The sequence below is a fragment of the Trichomycterus rosablanca genome, chromosome 23, assembly GCF_030014385.1.
Source record: "Trichomycterus rosablanca isolate fTriRos1 chromosome 23, fTriRos1.hap1, whole genome shotgun sequence".
Classification (NCBI taxonomy): domain Eukaryota; kingdom Metazoa; phylum Chordata; class Actinopteri; order Siluriformes; family Trichomycteridae; genus Trichomycterus; species Trichomycterus rosablanca.
Genome location: NC_086010.1, coordinates 6,517,134 through 6,541,000, shown reverse-complemented (window position 1 = coordinate 6,541,000; position 23,867 = coordinate 6,517,134). Strand labels below are relative to the sequence as shown.

Sequence of the window (23,867 nt, the reverse complement as noted above, 5' to 3'; positions counted from 1 at the left end):
AATATTGAGAAAACAGGTATGTTTCAAATTAAGTTTTAAAGAATGAAAGTGAGGAGCAGAAACAGAGACATTATGATAAAGAGTTCCATAGTTTAGGGGCTATGACACTGAAAGATCTTCCCCTGCCGGGACCAGTCTGAAATTAAGGATGGCAAGAAGACCAGCATCAGAGGACCCAAGTGTACGAGCAGGGCAGTATAAGCCTGATGTAGAGAAATAACTATTGCACTATTAGAACTAGACCTAACGCAAACAAGCCTGTGATTTCTAAGTGTGTAACATGCAAACAATGTTATAACCTGTCTCTATAGTGATGTTTGGAGCTTTCAGATATCACCCTCACTCAGACGATGGCAGGTGGAGAGCTGTTTGGTGAAGCTGTCAGTCAGCGAGCAGGCAGATCGATTTGGAGTGACAGGTAGCAGATCCCCCTGGAGTCTTCATTAAAGCCTTCTATTAGAGCAGAATGGGAGGGGCTGATCCACACATTCGCAGTTTGTGAGTGTGTATAAATGTGTTTATGTGTGTGTGTGTGTGTGTGTGTGTGTGTGCGCGCACCGGTCGGCTCATGTAATATTGATCAGCTGTTAGTGAGTTTGTTGAGGAGGATCAGCAGGTCCAGACTCATGCTGTGACGAGTGGCAGCAGAGCTTTAGCACAAGAATGAGCCTAGTGCACCTCACACACACACACACACACACACACACACACACACACACACACACACACACACACACACACTGCTAAGAACAAACCATGCTGTTACTCTTATATAACATCTGCATTAACTATAAAATTATTTCTAATAATATATAAGACAAAATAAATCTCTTTAAAACCTAAACCAACTAACAACAGCGTCAAGGAAAAAAAGTTTGTGAACCCCTTAGAGCCTGGAGTGCCTTCACTCTATTTCTACTCCTTAACATTTAACATTTCCAGCATTCAGCAGACGCTTTTATCCAAAGCAACTGACAGTACTGTGACAGAATACTGTCAAAGCAATTGAGGTTTAAGGGCCTTGCTCAAGGGCCCAACAGTGGCAACCTGGCAATCATAAGGCCTGAACCAGCGACCTTTCCATTACTAGTCCAGTAACTTAACCACCACTAGGCTACAAGTGCTGAAAGACTTCTAGGAAGACTTTTTACAGTTTTACAGTATGTATGTGAGAATCTGTGCTCATTCAGTCATAAGAGCATTTGTCAGTCACCGATGTTAGACAGCTCACAGTGGATGTTCCAATTCACCCCAAAGGTTTAAGGTCCACACCAAACTCATCAAATCATGCCCTTATACTTAGACCAAGCTTTGTGCGCAGGGGCACAGTCATGCTGGAAAAGCAAAGGGCCTTCTGTAACTGTTTTTAATCTGGATGCATACAACTTGTCATATGATTTAATATATACAAGGGATCTTCGAAAAGTTTCCGCACTTTTATATTTTGGTTGGAAACAGTGAGAGTGGGAGGAGTAGTAATTGGTCATGTCTGAGAGACTGAGAGAGAGCTTATAGTCTGGATTTAGCGCTATCTGATTTCCACCTTTTTGGACCACTCAAAGAAGCTTCAAGGGAAAGAAGATTTTCATGTGATGATGATGTGCAAGCAGTGGTGCATCAGTGACTACACGCTTAACCGAAAACATTTTTTGCTGATGCCATTAAAAACTTGGTACGACGCTGGAAAAACTGCTTTGGAAGGTGACTGTAGAGAAAAGTGATGTAATTTCTTTTTGAAATTCTTTATAAACAGAGTTTTAAAAAGTGCAGAAACTTTTTGAAGAACCCTTGTATACTTGTTAGTAAAGGATGTGCCTACAACACCTAAACTCAACTACAAGAGGGGTGTCCACAAACTTTTGAACTTAAAATGTACCTAACTAAAAAAAAGAAACAATATACATGTCATGGGTTTTTTTAGTGGGTAGCTGGGCCTGGGTTCTGGCTCTGTGTCAGGTTTGCATTTTCTCCCTGTGTCCAAAGTCCAAAGATATGCACTCAGGCATGTGTGTGTGTCCTGTGAGTCCTGTGATAGACTGGCAACCTCTCTGGGATGTTTCCTATCTTTTGCCCATTTAATCAGACCCACCTCAACCTTGACCAGGATAAAGCGGTGGTAAAACAGATTGCTTTGAATAAATGCTTTGCATACTTCAGACTCTTTCTGATGACTTCTCCATGCAGATCACATAAAAACAATAAAAACAGTGCATCATTACTCCAGTGTCAGCCGAACCATCAACCGTTTTATGAATATTTACCTCAGTGATCAAAAACTGGGCCACCAGGCGCCCAGGTGGCGCAGCGGGATATTCCGCTAGCACACCAGCACCAAGTTTCTGAACTCCTTGGTTCGAAACTCGGTGTTGCCACCGGTCGGCTGGGCGCCATCTGGCGGGCATAATTGGCAGTGCCACCGTATCTGCAGAGTGGGGGTCTGACTATGTGGGGGTGGGTGGGTCTACATACGCTGTGTAAGGACCCTGATTTGCGGAAGAGACGCCTGTGCAGAAAGCAGAGGCGAGAAGAGGAGAGCTGTACACATGTTGGAAGAGGCGTGTACAGCGACGTGCTTCCCTTGGATGCAATCGGGTATCCCTCAGCAGCAGAAGACAAAATTGAGTGCGCTAAATCGAGAGGAAAATGGGGAGAAAATGCATTAAAAATAAAAAAAATAAAAATAACTGGGCCACCTCAGTGTGCATGTGGTGTGTACTGGCAGAATTGCATAAAAGCACCCTGTAAGCACTCTTTACATTAGAACAACTTAAGATTTCTTAAAATAGAAATAGAAGTTCCTTATTCTTATCACATCTAAATTAAAATTTCATGATTTAATATCTGACATCTGCAGCTGTAATGAGGACGGGTTGTGTTGTGATACTTACACTATGAGGTAAGTTTGTAGATTGTATCTCACGCTGAAAAGAGTTTCGTTTGAGGAGGCGAGGCATTAGATGAACCCAGTAGGACAATCCCTCATTAAAGTTTGTGGTGCCCCTTGGCAGCAGGTCGGGACTCCCCCATGGCACAGAAAGGAGAGTGAGGGTGAGAGAAGTGGTGTAAATGGGGGTGGACTAGTAAGAGACTGAACCACATCATGGCCTTTTTTATCTGACTTTTGTGGCACTAGTTAAGATCGACATCTTCAGACTGTCTCTTTAGTAAGCTTTTTGTTTCGGCCGCAGGCACTTTCAGTTTTTCCATCCTCCCACTTCTTCTTTTGCTCTATTTTTCTCGCTCTTTCTGTTTTTGTTGGTCTTTAAATGGGATGTTTTTGTTTTTCACTAGACATCAGGGTTTTTGTTTTACATCTACTGTGTGTGATAATGGTGCATATTAAAGCTTGTGGAAAATGTCTGACTGTCTGGTTTAACACAGTCTGTACTTTGACAGGGATACACAACTAACTGTGTTCATATACTGCAAAAAATGAAACACCAAAAGTATGTGGGCACCCCTTTTAACCCATAACTTCAACCATTTAATCCACAATCATTGCTGACACGTATAAAATTAAGCATTAAAAAGACTGTAATGTCTTTTCAACTGTGTGGCAGCAGTTTAAAGAAGACCCTGACTAGGAATTTTTAGGTATTTGACGAGGTTGTTGTGAAGGAGTTTTAGTGGTCTACACAGAGGCCTGACATCAATCTCAGTGAACATCTTTGGCATGAATTGGAACATTAGTTATGTTCCAGACCTTCTAGTCCAACATCATTTCCTGACTTTATAAATGTTCTCTTAACTAAATGTAACCCTTACCTGCCTGATTACGGAATCATGCCCCTCTAGCTTTCCCAATTTGGCTAATAGATGGAGCATGGAGGTGCAGATGACTTACATGTTGGTTTCTACTAACTGACAATTCATATGTGACTTGTTTGGCATTAATTTGCTACAGGTGGGAGGGTTTCTATGTTGCCAGCACCTCTGTTTGGCATCATGGCACTTGTGCATTGCCGTTCCCGGTTCCTCTTTTTCTGAGAACTGTGTTGTCACAGAAGGTGAAAGTTATGAAACCTGAAATCCATGTGGGTGATGCTTTTGTTACCTCCATGAAAGTGGTGGTTGTGTATGGTCTCTTTTCTATGTTTGTACTTGTGTGTGTGTGTGTGTGTGTGTGTGTGTGTGTGTGTGAGAGAGTGTGTGTGTGTGTGGAAACTAAACCCACAGTGCCAGAGCTTTTCAAGAAGCCCTAGGGAGCAGCAGAAATAAAGTGTGTGTCTGAGAGAGAAAGCACACAGCAGGGTTTGGTTGGAGCTCAGTTCACACATGTGGTTAATCTGCTGGTGTTCTCTTAAGCCGGAAAACACTGATCACTGGGCCCTGGAGGGAGGGGCAGGTGTGTGTGTGTGTGTGATTTAATAAACTTTGTGCCATATTACACACATTTTTATTAATTTGTACATTTAAATTAATTAAGCTTCTCAACAATGTGGCTTTTTGAATGATTAACTTTTAGGGGTAATGGATTCAGTAGAACTTTGTGCCATGCTCCTTCTTGATCAGGGTCCAGTGCCACCCAGAAAAGCTACACACCCTTGTCCAGGTGTCAGTTCTTTACAGGTCATGACTGTTTTTTTTTTTTGGGGGGTTTCAGCAGATTTGTGTTCTTGGACTGTTGTCTACTTAAACTACTGTAGAAAATGTCTACTGTGGAAGCACTTCTGTACGTCGCTCTTGATAAGAACATCTACTAAATGCCGAAAATAAAAATGTAAATGTATAAAATGCCCTGTAACTGATTGATGTGCTGTCCATTATGTGTTTAATACTATAAAAGTCCAGAAAGGCTATGTGTTATTTCTTTTTTATATCGTGATCTCAGGAGATACACAATACAGTTGATAAAACATTACATTTTATTTTATTATTATTCTTTCCAAATAGTTGTCATGTGGCGCAGAGCTTTAGTATACTAGCCCACCGCCTCTGAGGTCAGGGTTCGAATCTAAGCAATGCTACAGTATCTGGCCAGCCAGGCTACACTGTTGCCCTAATATGGACTTTTTTTCTCCCTTGTGCCCAGTGTTTCCCACCACGATCCGCCGTGATCCTGACCAGGATAAATCGTTTAATAAAAATGAAATTAAAACTGTATTACAGCAATCCAGACACATCCATCCCTAACAATACCAAGAAAATGTTCGCTTTAGTTCCGCATAGAACTATATTAGGACGGACAGATTTAGCGGTGCACAAAGAAGCCTGGACGTGTTTACAAACCGAAAGTTTTTGACAGCGAACAAAAACAAATTTAAATTAAGAGATTTCTACAGCGAGTGTGTTTGTTAGGTAAGAAAATATATTTTTCATCAATTTGGAAACGCTGTCAACAGCTGAATGAATGTTGTTCCGTCTGTTATAGGCTCAGATATGAAGAGTAGTGTGAAACAGTTGTGATAGCGTCTCAGAAGCCTAAATATCTCCTTGCTCACTTTACGTGTTCCCTACGTTGTGTTAAACAACACTATACACTAATACACTTTGTATCAGAGTTGTAGGCATTTGCAACCCGGCATGTAGCAAACTTACCAAAACAGAGTAGGGTATCCGGGTTTAATATTAGATATTACTGAATGTAACTGAATTTAGAACATTGATCTCTTTATAATTTAGTAAAGGCAACCGTACATGAATCCTTTTTCGTCTAAAGTTGCATAATCAATGGTAATGTTGTCCAAAAAGAGGTTGTTGACCGCTTGTTGACCGCTTGTTGACCCAAAAACATTTAGGTGATCTTAAAGTACACTAAAGCTTCTGTCTCGTAATATATTCTCATATATATATATATATATATATATATATGGGTGGGTGCATCTCTACTAACATGTAAAGTCTAAGAATAAAACAGATACCTAACTCACTAAATACCTATATAGTTTGAACCAGCATTCAACCACAGCAGCAGTATGATGAATAAAAGCAGTTTTGGTACTTACACGTTTCCAATGGTTTTGTTGTATCTAGTGTGAACAGAGACACAATTATGCTAGTAATCGGATCAGCTTTGCATAAGAGTTGTTATAGATGCTTCCTGATTAAAAATGGTCAAGTGTTTTACAACTTTATAGTGTGAGTTAGGCCTGTTCTCTTTTATGTTTACAGTCTGTTTGTCTTGTCTCTTTTTCCCCACTTTGCAGAACTGTCAGTGATCAAGATTCACAGTACTTTTGGAACATGAGTGAATGGTTTAACCTTTAACCTTGTAAGCACGACAAAACATGGCAGACGAGGCGGGCAAACTGACGCTGCGGCGTCTGGAGGCACCCATTCAAAAATTCATCAAAGTAGCGATTCCCACTGACCTGGAGCGCCTTCAGCATCACCAGCACAACATAGAGAAGGTAAACACACTGTTACACCTGTGCACGCTGTACCATATTCAGAGTTGGTGACTAGTATTAGTAAAAAAGTTTCACAGCATTGTAGAAAAAACTGCAAGCAAAAAAAAAAAATACAATGAAGAAAAAATATGAAATTAAAAGTAAATGGACCATATTCTTTTTCCGATTTTTTAAAATGTTATATTGTTCTGAGTTTAATGTTGTAAGTCATTCTCTTTCAGTCTGACATAAAGAGTGATGATATGCTTAATGTGGATTTAATTCTCAGTTCCAGAGAAGCTGTCAGTGGGACAAACTGCACCAGGAGCACATCAACGCCAGTCGCACTGTGCAAGTAAGGTCAAATCAACACACAATCTGCACTACACACTGCACAGCTGCAACTCCTCTGTTGGTGCCAGGGTAGTACAAGTGTCAAGAGAATTGCAGTATGGAAGTCAGCAACAAATAGATAGGGGGAAATTTTGTCTGCATTGTTAAATGCTAGTTACAAAAACAAAACTTAAAGTGGATTAATAGCTACTGATTATTCATTCATTCATTTTCATTTTTACCACTGCTTTATCCTGGTTGTGGCTGGTCCTGTCACCCAGTACAGGATGCCAGTCCATTGTGGGGCCATAAAAATAGCCACAAGACATTATTAACAGGTTTACCACATTTTTATTGAAATAGCAATAGTCTAGGATACTGTGTATACATGTACACTTTCTGAGCATGTTATTGGGTACACCTTTCTGGTACGTACATTGATTTATTATTTATTTATTAAGCGGAATGATATTTATAGATTTACATTTATTGTAGCTCATCTGTTGCACAGTACACACAGTGTCACCCCCGGTACACCATTTATTAATTGAAAGGGACCCCACCAGCCTCCAGTTGGCCAGATGACGTTTGGGTTTCAACCATTTTCAGCACCGACTGACACTAACATGGAAATGACATGGTAGTGTGTGTGTTGTTTTGGTATGTGTGAACTTGGTCTCTTTAAGATGAAATGGGTTGAATATAGTCGATTGCAACTGTATATATGGTGTTCTGGTTTGATTGGGATGGTACCTTGTCTGAAATGTTTGAGAACCACAGCTCTAGTGAATTGTGGGTAGCATTCTTTGTACTGATACCATCACCACAAGACTGCAGTGCATATTTCTAGAATCATATGCCACTAAAAGAGCTCGGCAGTTCATGAGATATCATGAGAACAAGGAGAGCATTGTTGGCCATGTTAAGACTGGCAGGGATGAATTCATTTTGAGCCGTCTGTTGTTTAATCTATATCCACTTTCTCTAGCGAGTACATAAATAAATATAACATTTGTTTTCCTCAGTGTCTAAGTCACAAAGCTCTGTCTATCCTAAGCACATGATGCCTGCAGGCACGTTGGCTTGCTTTACTGCCGAGATGATATTAACCATTGTGCATGTCTCGTAATTTCCTGCAATTAAATGAAGATAAGCCAGAGGCCCTGGTTGGTAGAAACAAGGCACACTTGTGTATCAGATTAATTGTCTATGTAGACCAGAAATTAGGATTGTTAGAATCTGGAGCTTGAATTGGACTCACTTGTAGGCACGTATGGTCTGGTGATGTTGGAGAGCAAAAATAGTAATCCTAAATGGTTATTCATAAAGTACAGTTTTGTTTTCATTTCATGTTTTACCGCCACTTTATCTTGGTCATAGTTGCAGTGGGTTGCAGCATTCAAGGTGCTCTGCCACTTATTGCAGGTTAATTTATGATAAACAAAACAGAAGTTGATACTGGTAACCAGAGGCTCTTTTTTAAATAGCACTTTACAAATACTGTATTATACTGTCATTTATTTTTTGTTATGTATTTATTATATATACACTGTCTGCATATTGTTTTGTCTGTATATTGTCTCTATTTTGTAGAGCGCTGGAAACAAATTCCTTGTGTGTGAAAACCTACCTGGCGAATTTACTTATTCATTTATTAGAATTTTAACATCATGTTTTCACACTTTGGTAACATTAATGACAGAACAGGTAGTTACTGGTTCCACAAGATTCATCAGTTTAAGTTTAATATCAAACACAGTCATGGACAATTATGTATCTCCAATTCACCTCACTTGCACGTCCTTGGACTGTGGGAGGAAACCGGAGCTCCCAGAGGAAACCCACACAGACATGGGGAGAACATGCAAACCAACCATCTGGGGATCGAACCCAGAGCCTTCTTGCTGTGAGGCAACAGTGCTACCCACCTGATAACACTGTACTAAACTGTATTCCAAAATGTACTATATGGCCATAAGTATCTGGACGTCCAGATACTTTTTGATGACAGGTTAGAAAAGACACTTTCCCATTCCTAGAAAGACTTGGCCTCTGTTTAAAAGAATAGGTCCAAAGATGATGGTTTGATGAGGCCTTCTTGTGCAATATTAGTGTTTGACCTCACAAATGCTTCTTTTATAAAATGGGCAAAAATGGTCAAATGTTGTACATTCCCATTTTCTGAGGTCCTAAAGAAGAGTAGAGGCTGTTATAGCTGTTGAAAAGGGGTATAACAAATTAACCTTCACTGCTTAAAATGATTATTTACTCACTGTTGTGTTCTTGCAGTTATGTTCCAAAACCTTTTCAATACAATGAGCGAATGTAATAATAACACTCGCAGATTTGCCAAAATACCTTTGCACAGCTGCAAATCAAACACCCTAAGCAGATGCTTATTGCATGGTGGAAAATGGATGCACTTTTAAAAGAAACCCTTTTTTAAGCTATTGTCCTGTGCACGGAAAGGTGTGTTACTCTGCTCCCTAGTGTGTTGCTTGGTGTGTGATGTGTTTTCCTTCAGAAATGACCAGACAGGCATGCAACTCAGTGTTCCAGGTTCTCAAGGGCCAAGCATATGAAAGGTGCATATATATGTGTGTGTCTGTGTGGTATTGGTGTGACCTTGGCACCTGGCCCGTCTCCTCCTGAGACCTCAGAGAGCTTTCCTTTGTCTAACGCAAAGATGGCTGATAATACCCTGAAAGGTGGTGGATAGTCTTTAAGTGCCTCTCTGGAGAGCGAAAGAGAAAGATGGAGATGCCAGTCATCATCACACACGGATGAAAAAGAGAAAAGTGAGGGCGTGTGGGGGTGCTAGCCTTTTATCTTTTGACCCCTAGTTGAGATTTTTGACTGTATGTCATTTTCTTATTGTGTTTGAGTATGTATAGTGTAGTATGTCATTATAATTGACCAGGCCTGTGTGTGTGTGTGTGTGTGTGTGTGTGTGTGTGTCTGTGTGTCTTTAATAAGAGCACTGGAGTGAAACTATTTGATTTGGCTGTTGTTGACCTTTGACCTCTTAGCCTTAGGCTGATGAATTGATCCAAAGTTCCCAAGGTATTACTTCGTGTGTGAGAACTTGATTGTGGGTTTATAATAGGGAGATATTATCAATGTTGCTTAAGCTACAAAAAGCATCAAAGGAACTCCGTAGCTTGGTTTACATTCTCATCAAGGCTATAAGACTGTAAGGGCACTGGGACTGTTTGTGCCGGCTGTGCCGTTGTTTCCTATGGAGTGTGGCGGTGCTGCTTAGCTGCGTTGCGCTCTCGATTTTTGCGCATGACACGCTGCTCAAAGTTGACCTGATTGAACTTTGACTCAGTTTGCCCCTGACCGTTTCAAAGCTCCTCCAATGAGACAAACTGTTTGATATGACGCGGTAAAATTGAACAAAGCTTAACGTGACTTACTTTACTAAAACAACGAGCGAGGAATTTCATTAGTGCGAGAGAACTTATGAGCAGTAATATTTTAGATAGGTTTAGTGTTCCTATGTCGTTCTTTTAGTACATTAAACCACATTAAGCTTTTTTTTTTAATGATAAGCTTTTTAGACTCTCGGAAAAGCTGATTCTCACAATTTCTCATTATTTCTTTTTATTTCCTATATATTTATTTGTATAAAATACTTAACTTCAGCACCTTGCACATTTTATGTTCTACACAAAATAAACATTTAACTACACAATATAAATGTAAATTTTGTTCCTCTTTCTATTTGCAGCAGCTACGCTCTAACCTGCGAGAGATGGAGAAGCTCTGTGAGCTCGTTCGCACCGCTGACGCCCCAGCGCTGGACAAACTTGTTCAGCCAATCAGAGAACGTGCCTCAGTCGCCGCTCAAAACTTCCTGCGGCTCCACTCCGAGTCCATCGGTCATCCAGGGCCCCAGCCCCAGCAGACACCAGGCACAGACCCTCACAATATTACTGACACGACATGTAAGTGTAAGTTTCTGTTGCTTGTGGTCGGTGTAAAGTGTTATCAGTGGTTTTACTAATGCAGTGGGTGGGATGTTTAGGTGAAGACAATGAAGATGTTGGCGGGGTAATGTCTCCTGTCACTCAAAGTCAAATTCTGCTACCTGCCATCCCGGCTGAACAAAATGCTGCCGAATCCTGGGACTCGTTAGAGGAGGTATGGCATGCACCCAAACACAAGTGGGTAACTGTAAAACACAATATAATTGGGGTATAAATATGTGTGTGTGTGTTTCTTTAGGACCTACTGGAGCTTAATGGTTTAGTGAATGAGTTCTGCTCCCTCGTGCATGTGAGTATCAGATCCTCTAACCCACGTGTCAGTATTTTAAGTGTGTATGTGTGTTTTATTGTGTGTGTGTGTGTGTGTGTGAGAGAGAGAGAGAGAGAGAGAAGTGCTTGATAAAGTGCACTGACAGAAACGTTAAGGGTTTGCGGAGCTGTCAGACACACAGCGTCTTGTCTTCTGAGAGCCAACGAGAGGGTATTGATCCCATCAAGATGTGTGTGTGGATGTGTATGTGGGTGTGGGTGTGATTGAGCATTGACATAGACGTCAGTGACAGTCAGTCAGCGAAGCGCTAACCAGCGACGATTAATGAGAAACTGGACAATTCTAAGAGCCATTATCACACAACACACACACATTTTATATGAATTAGGGCTGTGTGTTCGGCTGTTGTGTTTAATATGCCTTAAGGGTAACATGCTTTAAGAAGACATCTTTGCTTCCTTTCATCCCCAAGAGCATTAATTAGTTCAAGCTCTGATATTGGGTATTAAAGAAGTTCCAATTCATCCCAAACGGTGATCTCTGGCATATTACAAAACCACACAATATGAACGAGGGGACTATGCTTTGAAAAAAAGCTGGATAGCACACCCTCTTGTAAACTCATGGGGACGAAGGTACACCCTGGAGGACTACACATGCATGTGCTGCACCAGGTTCAAATTAAACAGTACTGTTTACTGTGTGGGAGAGGAAATATAGCAGTGTTAAGTGTGTTGTATGTGTAGGCAGTTTAAAATAATTCTTCTAGTGCTGTGACGTGTGTCTGGCTGTCGCGTAGGTGTGTATGGGTGGTACATGGGGGGTGGTTACGTATTGGTATGATAGTACAGCTTAATGACGTGTGTTTCACTTTCCTGGAGTAGTGTTTGCATTGACAGAAGAGGTAGGTGTGTGTGTGTGTGTGTGTGTGTGTTTATACATAGATGTGTGAAGTAGTAATGTCACTGTGGCTCTCTTTTACACTTTTAGGGTTATGTGTACAAGAGTGTGTAGGAGAGTGTGTGTCTGGTCTCAAGTCCGCTTCAAAAATGGAAAACATGCACGGCTGTGCAAAAGAAAATAAAAATATACATTTTATTTATTGATTATCCTTTTGATATTTCATTACAAATATTAACAGCTATACCGTGTTAAAATATAATTATTAAAATATACTGTATAAATAAGACTTTATTAAAATTAAAAACCATTTAAAAAAAAATTTGGCACCCCTAGAACTTCTTAGAAGTGCAGTCTGAAAGAAGTATGTTTCTATTTTTATTTTGTTAATGCTCACTTAAGCAATTGGGCACACTTAAATGGTCAGCCATTGCTTTAGGTTTTACTGGGGTATAAATATGATGTGACACAGGGCTAATTCTCTTACTCAATTACTCTTGAATGATCCAGATAATACAGTAATAATGTTCAACAAAAGCTCTCAATTTAAAGCAGCTGGAGATGTTAAGAATCTGCAGTGAGGAGGATGGTTCAAGTGGCCAAAGAAGGGCAATCACTGGGAAATTGCAGCCAGGTTTGACTGGAACTGTTCTATGGTCCGATAAAAATGGAAAATAGAACCAAAATAGAGCTCTCAGGCAACAAACATAAGATTTTTTGTGCAGACACCAAAGCAATGCAAAAAAGTCCCCACTGTGAAGCATGGTGGTGGATGTGATATTGTAGGGCTTTTTTTTTACGGCCCTGTTGTTTTAAAAGATGATGTCATAAACTCCTTGCTTTAAAAGATGATGTCATAAACTCCTTGCTTTAAAAGATGATGTCCATGAGAACTCCACCGAGTAGCAGCAGATATTAAATCAAAGCTGTTCTACTTAGGAAGCTTAAACCGTGTCATGGTTCGATCATTCAGCAGGACAGTAATTAAAATCGGAGTTGTCCCTTGGCCATCTCAGTCTTATAACCCAATAGAAAACCTTTTGGATGTTCTGACAAAGAGAGCCTACAAATGTGGACCTTGGAATCTGAAGGATCTGGAGAGATTCTGTATGGAGGAATGGTCCCAGATCCTTTGCAATTTGTTCCACTGTCTTATAAAGCATTATAGGCTTTAAGCTCTTATCTTGATGAAAAGAAGCTGCACATAGTACTAAATAAAGGGCTGCAGATAATCAAGATTTCAGATTTTTGTCATGATAGGGTTTAGGCTTTTCTTTCAATCCTTGTACTTGTAATAAAGAGGAACCTTTTGTTAATATTTAAATAAAAGATCAAAAAGATAAGCAGTGAAGAAGGTTTTATAGCCCGTTTTGTTCATGATATCCAGGTGTGCCAATAACCACGGAGGGCACTGTATGTCTCTCTCTGCTGCACAGCCCCATGGGTAAAGGGCTTTTTATGACACCAAACAGCTCCACTATAACACAGAAACAGAAACAAACAAGCAGTGGAAATCACCTTGAAATACTAACAGTTATGATATGCAAATAAACACACACATCACACACATACACTTACACACAAGTTGTTGGTAATGACCTGGTACCAGATATCACCGTATCCCTTCAGATCTTGGCAGCAGGGAGCTGTTTTGACAGCATATTAGGTTGGTGGTTTCATTATTTTGGTTCATGATCACTACATTGTGCAACATATACAGTTTATTATATAGACTCAAAGGACCTGATCTGCTCCCAACAGCACAAGAACTGTTAGTCGAGAGCTTCAGATAATGGGTTTTAAAAGCTGTGCAGAATTGTGCATTAGCTGGAGTGGTGTAAAGCATGACACCCTTGGACTTTAAGGCAGTGCAAACATCTACTTGTAACAAAATGCGTCCAGAGTTTGGTTGACAAACCTAATGTGGAGAAACTCCAGTGGCTCAAGTTGATTGTAAATCAAGCCTTTAAAATCAGTGTCTGACTCCAAAAAGATGTTTTGACTGAATGGGCACAAATTCCAACAAACACACTTCAAAGTCACCTGGGAATGGAACCCAGGACCTTCTTGCTTTAAGGTGACAGTGCTACCCACCAAGCCTAGCTGACTAAAAATAATATTCAAGAGACCTTGTACATTTGAACTCAGGGATTTGTACCAATAATCGGGTGGCACGATGACTCACAGCAAGAAGGTCCTTGGTTCAATTCCCAGGTGGAGCGGTGCGGGTCCTTTCTGTGCTAAATTTTCATGTTCTCCCTGTGTCTGCATGGGCTTCCTTTGGGAGCTCCGGTTTCCTCCCACAGTCCAAAGTCGTGCAAGTGAGGTGAATTGGAATTACAAAATTGTCTGTAATTACCTGTACTGTCATGAATGCAACCAAATAGTGTAAAACATGACATTAAAATCCTAATAAATAAATAAATTGTACCAATTGTGATCAGCAATTTTCCTAAACTTACATATACTACATGTACATTAATGGTCGTTTACACACAAAGCAAACAGGGGGGGCAAAATAAGGATTTCGAGGTGGGGAGTTAATGCAGATTTAATGCTAAGTGTGAGTGTGTGTATGTTTCTGTGTGAAGCGATTAATTTAACCTCACGCTGATTGAGACGGAGACAGCTGCCACTTTTTGAATATTTCATAAGGTTCCGACCGACTCCCAGCTCTGTCCCTTCTGAATCGAGGAACCGGCCCCTTTGTTCCCACCTTCTGCCCCACACAGTCTGGCTCCCATTCAGACCTACCGCAGACACCTCGCTGTGTGTGTGTGTGTGTGTGTGTGTGAGTGTGTGTGTGAGTGTGTGTGTGAGTGTGTGTGTGAGTGTGTGTGTGAGTGGTATCAGTGTGGGTTTGTTACTGTATTAATGGGTCAGGTCTGGGTTTAAAGTAAGCTGAGGTTAAACAGACGCGTCACTGGAAAGCCCCAATGGGTGATTTTGATTTAATCCTAATTTAAATTAATCTGGTGTGCCGGATATAATGATGTCTGTGTGTGTGTGCGTGTGTGCGCGCCTGTGTGTGCGTGTGTAGGGCTCTAAGAACACATTTCACTGTTTGAACATCATACAACCATGCAAACATCCATATTTAAACATTGACACTGGAATGGTTCATACGTTTACACCAAAACCTCAGTGACGTTGATTAGGGAATTCCGTCACTGCTAAAGCTGCCCTGGTCAACTGTTTGTTGCTATTGTGATGTGTGTAGTCTAGGAGCGACAACAGCTCAGCTTTGAAGTCATAGGCTACACAAGCTTGTGGAATTAGATTGTTGTTTTTAATATTCACCTCCTAAATAAGCAGTATCATTCATTTAGGAAAACAGATGGAAGCATGACGGCACGGTGGCTCAGTGGGTAGCACTGTCGCCACACAGCAAGAAGGTCCTGGGTTCGATCCCCAGGTGGGGCATCTGGGTCCTTTCTGTGTGGAGTTTGCATGTTCTCCCCGTTTCCTCCGGGAGCTCCGGTTTCCTCCCACAGTCCAGAAACATGCAGTCAGGTTAATTGGAGACACTGAATTGCCCTGTAGGTGAATGGGTGTGTGTGTGTATGTGTGTGTGTGTGTGTATGCCCTGCGATGGACTGGTGCCCCGTCCAGGGTGTTACTGTGTGCCTTGCGCCCATTGAAAAAGCTGGGATAGGCTCCAGCACCCCCGCGACCCTAACTGGATAAGCGGTTAAGACAGTGAGTGAGATAAAAGCATAGGCTGTAGTGGTGTAAAGCACAACACCTTTGGACTTTAAAGCAGTGCATGCGTCCCAGTCATGTTCCAAAATGTACTGCAAACCCTTCCCAGAGGAATGAAGTCTGCAAATGTAGCGGAGATGATCAGGTTGCTATTGAAGTCCAAGGTTTGAACTGTATGTCCAAAAGTATGTGGACACCCATCCGAATGACTGAGTTTAGGTGTTTCAGACACAGTCATTTTAAAAGGTCTATTCGGGTTGCCAAACTTGATGTAAAGGACTCCAGTGGCTCAGGTTGATTGTGAGACACACCTTCTTGTCCACGATCCAAGATTGCAACAGACAGTCCAAAATCTTGTGGAAGGTCTTACAAGAAAAGTTGAGGCTGTTAAAGCTGCAATACATGGCCAACTCGTAGTAATACTCATGGTTTTGAAATAGGAAGCTCAAGTTTAAGTGTCCATGCCCACAGGTACCCTGTATAGTGGACTTATCTATTTATTTAAAATCTATTTGTTTTTTTTATTTATGAGATATATAATGTAAATGTACTCCGTGTGTGTGTGTGTGTGTGTGTGTGTGTGTGTGTGTGTGTGTGTGTGTGTGTGTGTTTAAACTGTGCACGCATGTATGCTTCTGTCCGTTGTCCGTAACTTTCTTCTCTTTGGTCTCAGGCCCAGCAGGAGAAGATCGACAGCATCGAGGCCAATGTTAGCGTAGCGGCGGCTAACGTGGAGGAGGGGACACGCAGCCTGGGAAAGGTGAGAGGATAGAGGTGACTCCCGCTGGGGAATCGATCCCACTCCAGCCCCCTGCTTCAGCCCAGGCCTCGCGTCTCCGTCGGCCCATCGACCCGGGGCCGGCGCGCAAGGAAACAGCAATTAAGAGCATAAGGAGAGCTGGGAGGGAGGGACGAGCGGAGAGGGAGCGCTGGAGAGGGTTAGCGGGGTCGGTAAAAGGCGTGCAGCGGAGGGAATCGATGTGTGTTGTGTCGGCCCCTCGCAGAGAGTCGATGAGTGTGTGACTGTGCGGGCGAACAGAGGTCTAAAGGGTGGAAAAGAGAGTCTAAAGGCAGCTTTGAGCTCCAGCTGGGGGAAGGAGGGGGGTCAGTACACACACACACACACACACACACACACACACACACACACACACACACACACACACACACACACACACACTGAACAAGAGTAAGCAGTGGAAGCGACGGCTAAAATAGTTTGTTATAAGGTGTGTGTGTGTGTGTGTGTGTGTGTGTGTGTGTGTGTGTGTGTGTGTGTGTGTGTGTGTGTGTTCCTTTTAGTAGTGTTCAGTGTAAAGCTTCTGGGCCATTCCATTGGGCAAGATGTAGGAAAAAGACCCCATAAGATTGTCTCTAATAATCAATTAGTTTCCAGTTAAAACAGGGACACTTGACCACACATACATTACATGGACAAAAGTATTGGGACACCCTTTTATTTTTTTGTATCTATGTAATTCAGCCACAACAATTGCTACATGTGTAATAAGTCAAGTGTATAAAGGAGTTATATGCGCCCATCTTTGCACCAACGGTTTAGGGACGACCGTTACCTGTTGACACTATATGAACGAAAGTATTGGGACACCCCTTTTAATTTTTTTATTTATGTGTTTTAGCCACCACAGCTGCCACAAGTCTAATAAGTCAGTTGTTTAAAGGAGTTATATGCACTCATCTTTGCAGCAACAGTTTAGGGAGGGCCCTTTCCTGTTCCAGTATGACACTATATAGGCAAAAGTATTGGGACACCCCTTTTAATTATTGAATTTATGTGTTTCAAACACAATAATTGCTACAGGTCTAATTCGTCAATTATATAAGGGGGTTATACGTTTCCATCTTTGCATCAACAGTTTAGGGAGGGCCGTTTCCTGTTACAGCATGACACTATATGGACGAAAGTATTGGGACACCCGATTTAATTTTTGTATTCATGTGTTTTAGACACAACAATTGCTACAGGTGTAATAAGTCAAGTGCATAAAGGAGTTATATGCGCCCATATTTGCAGCAACAGTTTAGGGAGGGCTGTTTCCTGTTACAGCATGACACTATATAGGCAAAAGTATTGGGACACCCCTTTGAAATTTTTAATTTATGTGTTTTAGCCACCACAGCTGCCACAAGTCTAATAAGTCAGTTGTTTAAAGGAGTTATATGCACCCATCTTTGCAGCAACAGTTTAGGGAGGGCCATTTTCTGTTACAGTATATGGGCAAAAGTATTGGGACACCCCTTTTAATTTTTGTATTTATGTGTTTCTGCCAGAACAGTTGCTTCAGGTTGAATTAGGTGATTATGCATCCATCTTTGCAGCAACAGTTTAGAGAAGGGCTGTTACCTGTTGACACTATATGGACAAAGGATTGGGACACCTCTTTTAACTTTTGGATTTATCTGTTTCAGCTACAGTAGTTGCTACAGGTCTAATAAGTCAATTGTATAAAGGAGTTATATGCACCCATCTTTGCAGCAACAGATTAGGGAAGGCCCTTTTCTGTTCCAGCATGACACTATATAGGCAAAAGTATTGGGACACCCCTTTTAGGGAGGGCCGTTACCTGTTGACACTATATGGACAAAGGTATTGGGACACCCGATTTAATTATTGTATTTATGTGTTTCAGACACAATAAGTGCTTCAGGTCTAATAAATCAATTGTATAAAGGAGTTATATGCACCTATCTTTGCAGCAACAGTTTAGGGAGGGCCCTTTCCTGTTTTAGCATGACACTATATAGATTTCAGCATGACTGTGCCTCTGTGCACAAAGCGAGGTTTATAAAACCCTAATCTCAGCTCCACTCCAACAGCTTTGGAATAAACTGGATGAACTGCAATTTAGGCTTTATTGACCAATATCAGTGTCCAGCCATACAAATGCTTTTTTGACTATATGGGCTCAAATTCCCACAGACATACTTCAAAGAAAAGTGTCTCGTTATAGTTGAAAAGATTAGATAATGCTATTTGTTTTTAAAATGGGATGTCTAAACAAGCTCATGGTCAGGTGTCCAAATACTTTTGGCCATATAGTGTATGTTGATGTAGTGTAGTGCATGTGCATCTTTAAAAGGGTACCAATAATTTTGAAGCTGACTTGTGTTTTGTATCACTTGTTATGTGTTGGACTAGTAACAGTGTCGTTCTTCCCATGTGTGCAGGCGGCGCGCTCGGGCCTGGCGGTTTTGCCCATAGCTGGCGCGGTGGTCGGCACCGTCTTGGCGGGCCCGCTGGGTTTGCTGGCTGGATTTAAAATAGCAGGAGTGGCGGCAGCGGTAGGAGGAGGGATACTGGGCTTTGCTGGAGGAAACCTGATCCAGCGCAAGAAGAAGGAACGAGTGGAGCTCCAGCTTCAACAGCTTAACACTAATCACGGACACGAACACACGAATTAACACACCTGCTGCAGGTGGAAGAGGGGAATACTACACCTCTGTACTTGCATTTTAATTCATCTGTGAAGAGCACAAACACAGAGCGGAGCGGACTTCTCTCAGCTGTACTGCCTTCAACGGTGACGAGTCGTTTCTCCAGAGATGAAGCTTCTCCTCGTTTCTTCCTCTCGGCTGCCTAACGGATGTTGTACTGTTTTGAAATCGACGTGGCTGCTGGTCAAATAGTCATGTGGACGTGGTGGCTGTGGGACAGATTTTTTTTAGGACATTTTAAGTGGTAATAAACAAAAGCCCGGGTCTTTTATTGATCGAGCGACATGCTTTGCACTGCAGAGATCACCGAGGTGTCAGGAGTGTTGGGTTATGAGTGAATATGAGTTGGAAGTTTGCTCTGGGATTGTACAGAGTGATGTGGGTGGCTGTCTGAGCTGCGTGATATGGACACAGGTTGTGATAATAGTGCTACACGGTTCAATTGCAACGACTTTGTAATGTCTGCAACTGTCCAAGCACTTCACAGTACACAGTACTTCACTCTGTATACAGATGTGCACAAATTGGGTCCTAACTTTTCTCTGCTCATAAGTACCTCCACTGGGTAAATTTCTAAATAGATAGATTGACAGAAAGATAGACAGACAGACCAACAGTACATGTACACTATATTGCCAAAAGTATGTGGACACCTGACCAAGACTTTGTTAGACTATTTGACTCTTTGACCACAATCTATAATTGGGCCATTATTATAGAGTCGCCCACCCTTTGCAACTAAACTCATCTCCACTCTTTTGTGTAGATGTTCCACAAGAATTCGGAGTGTGTCTGTGAGAATTTGTACCTCCCAGCCTTATATAAGAATTGCTCACACAAAACACACTAAATGGACAACATATGTGAACACCTGACCACAAACTTGTTGGACATGCCATTCTAAAACCTTGGGGATTATTACAGAGCTTAAATATATACTATTCAGGCCTTACTTCATTTTTTGGAGTGTGTCTGTGGGAATTTGTACATCTTCACATTCTTATATGACAACTGATCACACAAAACACCTGACCATAAACTTTTTGGACATGCCATTCAATAACTATGGAGATTATTACAAAGTATATACTATTCAGGGTTTACTCCATGTTTTGGAGTGTGTCTGTGGGAATTTGTACATCTTCACATTCTTATATGACAGTTGATCACACAAAACACTTGACCATTGTTGGACATGCCATTTTAAGAACTTGGGGATTATTACAGAGTTGAAGTATCTACTATTTAGAGTTTACTCTGTGTTTTGGAGTGTGTCTGTGGGGATTTGTACATCTTCACATTTTTATGACCTGACCATTGTTAGACATGCCATTTAAAAAACATGTGGATTATTACAGAGTTATAGTATATACTAATCAGGGCTTATACCGTGTTTTGGAGTGTGTCTGTTAGAATTTGTACATCTTCTCATCCTAATATTAGAATTGCTCACACAAACACTAAAAACAACATATGTGAACACCTGACCATAAACTTGTTGGACATGACATTAAAAAACTATAGGGATTATTACAGAGTTAAAATATCTACTAATCAGGGCTTATACCATGTTTTGGAGTGTGTCTGTGGGAATTTAACACACTGCAAAATCTCCCCAAGCAAAAAAAACACACTTTTAAGGTTTTCCATCTGTCTCAATTGTGTTAGCAGGGTTGAGCTCAGGGGTTCATTCTTCAAGGAGTTCCTTAAAATGTAAAAACCACGTGTTTAAAGCTCTCACTGTAGCCACAGAGCACAGTGATGCTGGAGAATTAAAGATGCTTGTCCAAGCTGTGGCATATTAAGGGTGTAGTTTATTTTATACACCTGTCAGCACTGGGTCAGGCTAAAACCAAAAACCAACATTTTGTAATATGAGGGGCGTCCACAAACTTTTGACCATGTTATGGTTTTTTTTTCTCCCTGTAGAGTAAGAAGTAATAAATCGAATGTTTTTAGAATATGACTGTAATAGCTGGTCTGGATACTGCTATATGTTTTATCTGTTTATCCATTGATCTTTTTTTCTACACAAGTGGCCAGTATAATTCACCGGTTTCAAATGTGACGTTTAAGCACCTGTTTGTTTATGTAGCAGATAGGTGTACCCAGAGCCGTAGATAGAGAGAGTTGCGACACTCCTTGATCTCGCCGCTACGCGGTCACGTGGTTCATGTAACCCTCAATAGTTCCAAACAAACCCGGCGCTGTCATGTTCTCAAATGGGACAGGCAGCAGTAAATGAAATATTAAACGGCAAATAATAAACATTTGTACAATTTCTGGGTATTTTCAACTGCGTTTACATTTACTGCATCTGCTTTAATGTCAATTTGGTATATAAAGTGGAAGATTGATGTTTATAATGACTTGTTAATAGGTCGTTCTTGTTAACACACAGTACATTATAATAGCATACATTACATAATGCGATATCATTAAGTAGTAGAGACAATATACAGTATAGACATTAAAGTTTTTTATGTTTTGTTTTTTGCATAAACTAATCTCCCTTCACTTTCCTGAGGATTCATAATAATAATCATTTTGGCTAAACACTAAGTCATGTGCTGGATTCATAAGGTTTACCTGCACTGAATGAACAGATTGATAAACACATTACCGTACCAAAAACATTATAGTGCAGGTACATGAAAAAGCATTCATTCATCTCTTATTTCATGAGTGATTAATAATTGATTCCTACATGTAATACATTAATGAATTCATTATGAATATGCACTAGTTCATTTTGTCTAATGTAAGTGGTGGACAAGGTACACAAACCATTTAGTTGAGTTAAAGTAGAGATATCCAAGGTAACATATTACTCCAGTAAAAGTAGTAGTAAAAGTAAAAATACTCTTTACCTCCACTAAAGTACTAAACTAAATTTACCTTCAAATGTACTTAAGTATGAAAGTAAAAGTATAATGATTTATTGTGGTTCTAATGTTTTATGATCATTTCTGTAACAAGACTCTTGATTAATCAACTCATTTTAGGTGAAAAGACTCGTGTGTCATTAATTAAGCTTAACTGACTAAGCTAAATTGGGTTATACCTATTAATTAAGATAAACATGTAACATTTAGTGCTGAGCAAATGCTAAACAATAACAGTATTTAGTATATTAATGACATTAAATTCATAATTTTTTTAAAACAAAGCAACATACAGCTAAAAATGTTTGATAAGTAGTGGAAATGAATGGGGCTCTATGGGTTGTTTGGAACTATACAGAGCTCCACAACCCGGAAGCTGCGCAGAAAAAATGTCCCGCCCCCTTTCCAACGGTTCCCTATGGGAGTGTCGCCACTCTGTTCTCTCTACCGCTCTGGGTGTACCTAATAAAGTGCTCAGTGAGCCTCAACATACAACCGATTTCTTTCCTCAGGCAAAGCCTGTGTGGTTGCCTGACCAGGTCGATAGCACCTACTGGGTTTCCAACCTTAAGAGCCCGAGCTCTTGCTAGTGGTGGGTAAGCATATTAGACCACGACACCACCTGAGCACCATAAACTGCCTTTTATAACCAATTGCTGCTGTTTATATATTATGGTCATTTCAAGCTGGTCTAGTGTGTGATTGTGGTTTAAAAATCTGGGATTTGATCTTTTGATTATTAATGATTCATCCTTGAGATCTTTAAATCATTGTAACAATAATAACGCATTGACCCTGATGCCAAGGTTGTAGCTTGCCATGTTTGTCTTCTGACTTTCTGCTTTACTTTACCAAGTAGCCATGCTAAAGTTAGCAAAAAGTTTTTTTTACATATAAATAAACATAATCTCATTTCCAACATGAGCGCCGCCGAACGCTGGAGCCGACAGCTTCACTTCAGGGTCATGACGACAGAAGCCACCAAGAAGCCAAATCTAATCTGGAAATCAATTCACTGTGGGGTCTCCTCAAGCCAAGCACAAACAAAATTTCAATGTGATTTGATCAAAGTCGTGTAGGAGCCAGCGGAAAAGCCGAACAATAACCTTTTTGTGCTTTTATTGATTCCTGGTTTTAGCATTGATGGCTGAAAATAAAATGTTTATTGCGTATGGTCCAGCACTGGTTTGCTCGTCCTTATTTACACACACACACACACACACACACAGATTTTAATTTATATAATAAATAGATTATATGTTCAACAGTATGTGGACAATCACCTAATTATTGAATTCAATTGTTTCAGCCACACCCATCGCTTTCATGTATAAAATCAGTATTGTAAAATAAACTTTATGCTTCTATGTAGAGTGACTGATTGAGGACAAACTAATTACTCCTTTAATGGTCTGCTCACCCATTTGGTTGAACTTACTTTAAGTCTAAATACTTGGATGAAAATAAGCTGTATTTAAATAATCTTGTTTGGGCTGTATTTACTCCTTGGTTGACGTGATAAACTTAAAACTTTCTAACCTACACCGATCAGCCATAACATTAAAACCACCTCCTTGTTTCTACACACTACAATGCTTTGTTAGCCCCCTTTCACCCTGTTCTTTAATGGTCAGGACCACTACAGAGCAGGTATTATTTAGGTGGTGGATCATTCTCAGCACTGCAGTGACACTGACATGGCGGTGGTGTGTTAGTGTGTGTTGTGCTGGTATGAGTGGATCAGACACGGCAGCGCTGATGGAGTTTTTAAACACCTCACTGTCACTGCTGGACTGAGAATAGTTCACCAACCAAAAACATCTAGCCAACAGCGCCTCGTGGGCAGCATCCTGTGACCACTGATGAAGGTCTAGAAGATGACCAACTCAAACAGCAGCAATAGGTCAACGATCATCTCTGACTTTACATCTACAAGGTGGACCAACTAGGTAGGAGTGTCTAATAGAGTGGACAGCGAGTGGACACTGTATTTAAAAAC

The 23,867-nt window shown here is 40.8% G+C and overlaps 1 protein-coding gene across 2 annotated transcripts; it reads left to right on the top strand.

Annotated features, from left to right (window-relative positions):
- The first annotated feature begins 5,209 nt into the window (after positions 1-5,209).
- Positions 5,210-21,266, top strand: stx17 (syntaxin 17). Of its 2 annotated transcripts, XM_062985523.1 has the most exons (8): positions 5,210-5,298; positions 6,147-6,350; positions 6,619-6,684; positions 10,396-10,618; positions 10,693-10,808; positions 10,893-10,943; positions 16,201-16,287; positions 18,717-21,266. In XM_062985523.1, exons 2-8 carry the CDS (start codon positions 6,228-6,230, stop codon positions 18,948-18,950), a joined length of 900 nt encoding a protein of 299 aa, XP_062841593.1. In that variant the 5' UTR covers positions 5,210-5,298; positions 6,147-6,227; the 3' UTR covers positions 18,951-21,266. The 2 variants fall into 2 exon arrangements, with proteins under 2 accessions (XP_062841593.1, XP_062841592.1); XM_062985522.1 differs by lacking the exon at positions 5,210-5,298 and having other exon boundaries at positions 6,192-6,350; positions 10,396-10,612.
- Positions 21,267-23,867: the final 2,601 nt, after the last annotated feature.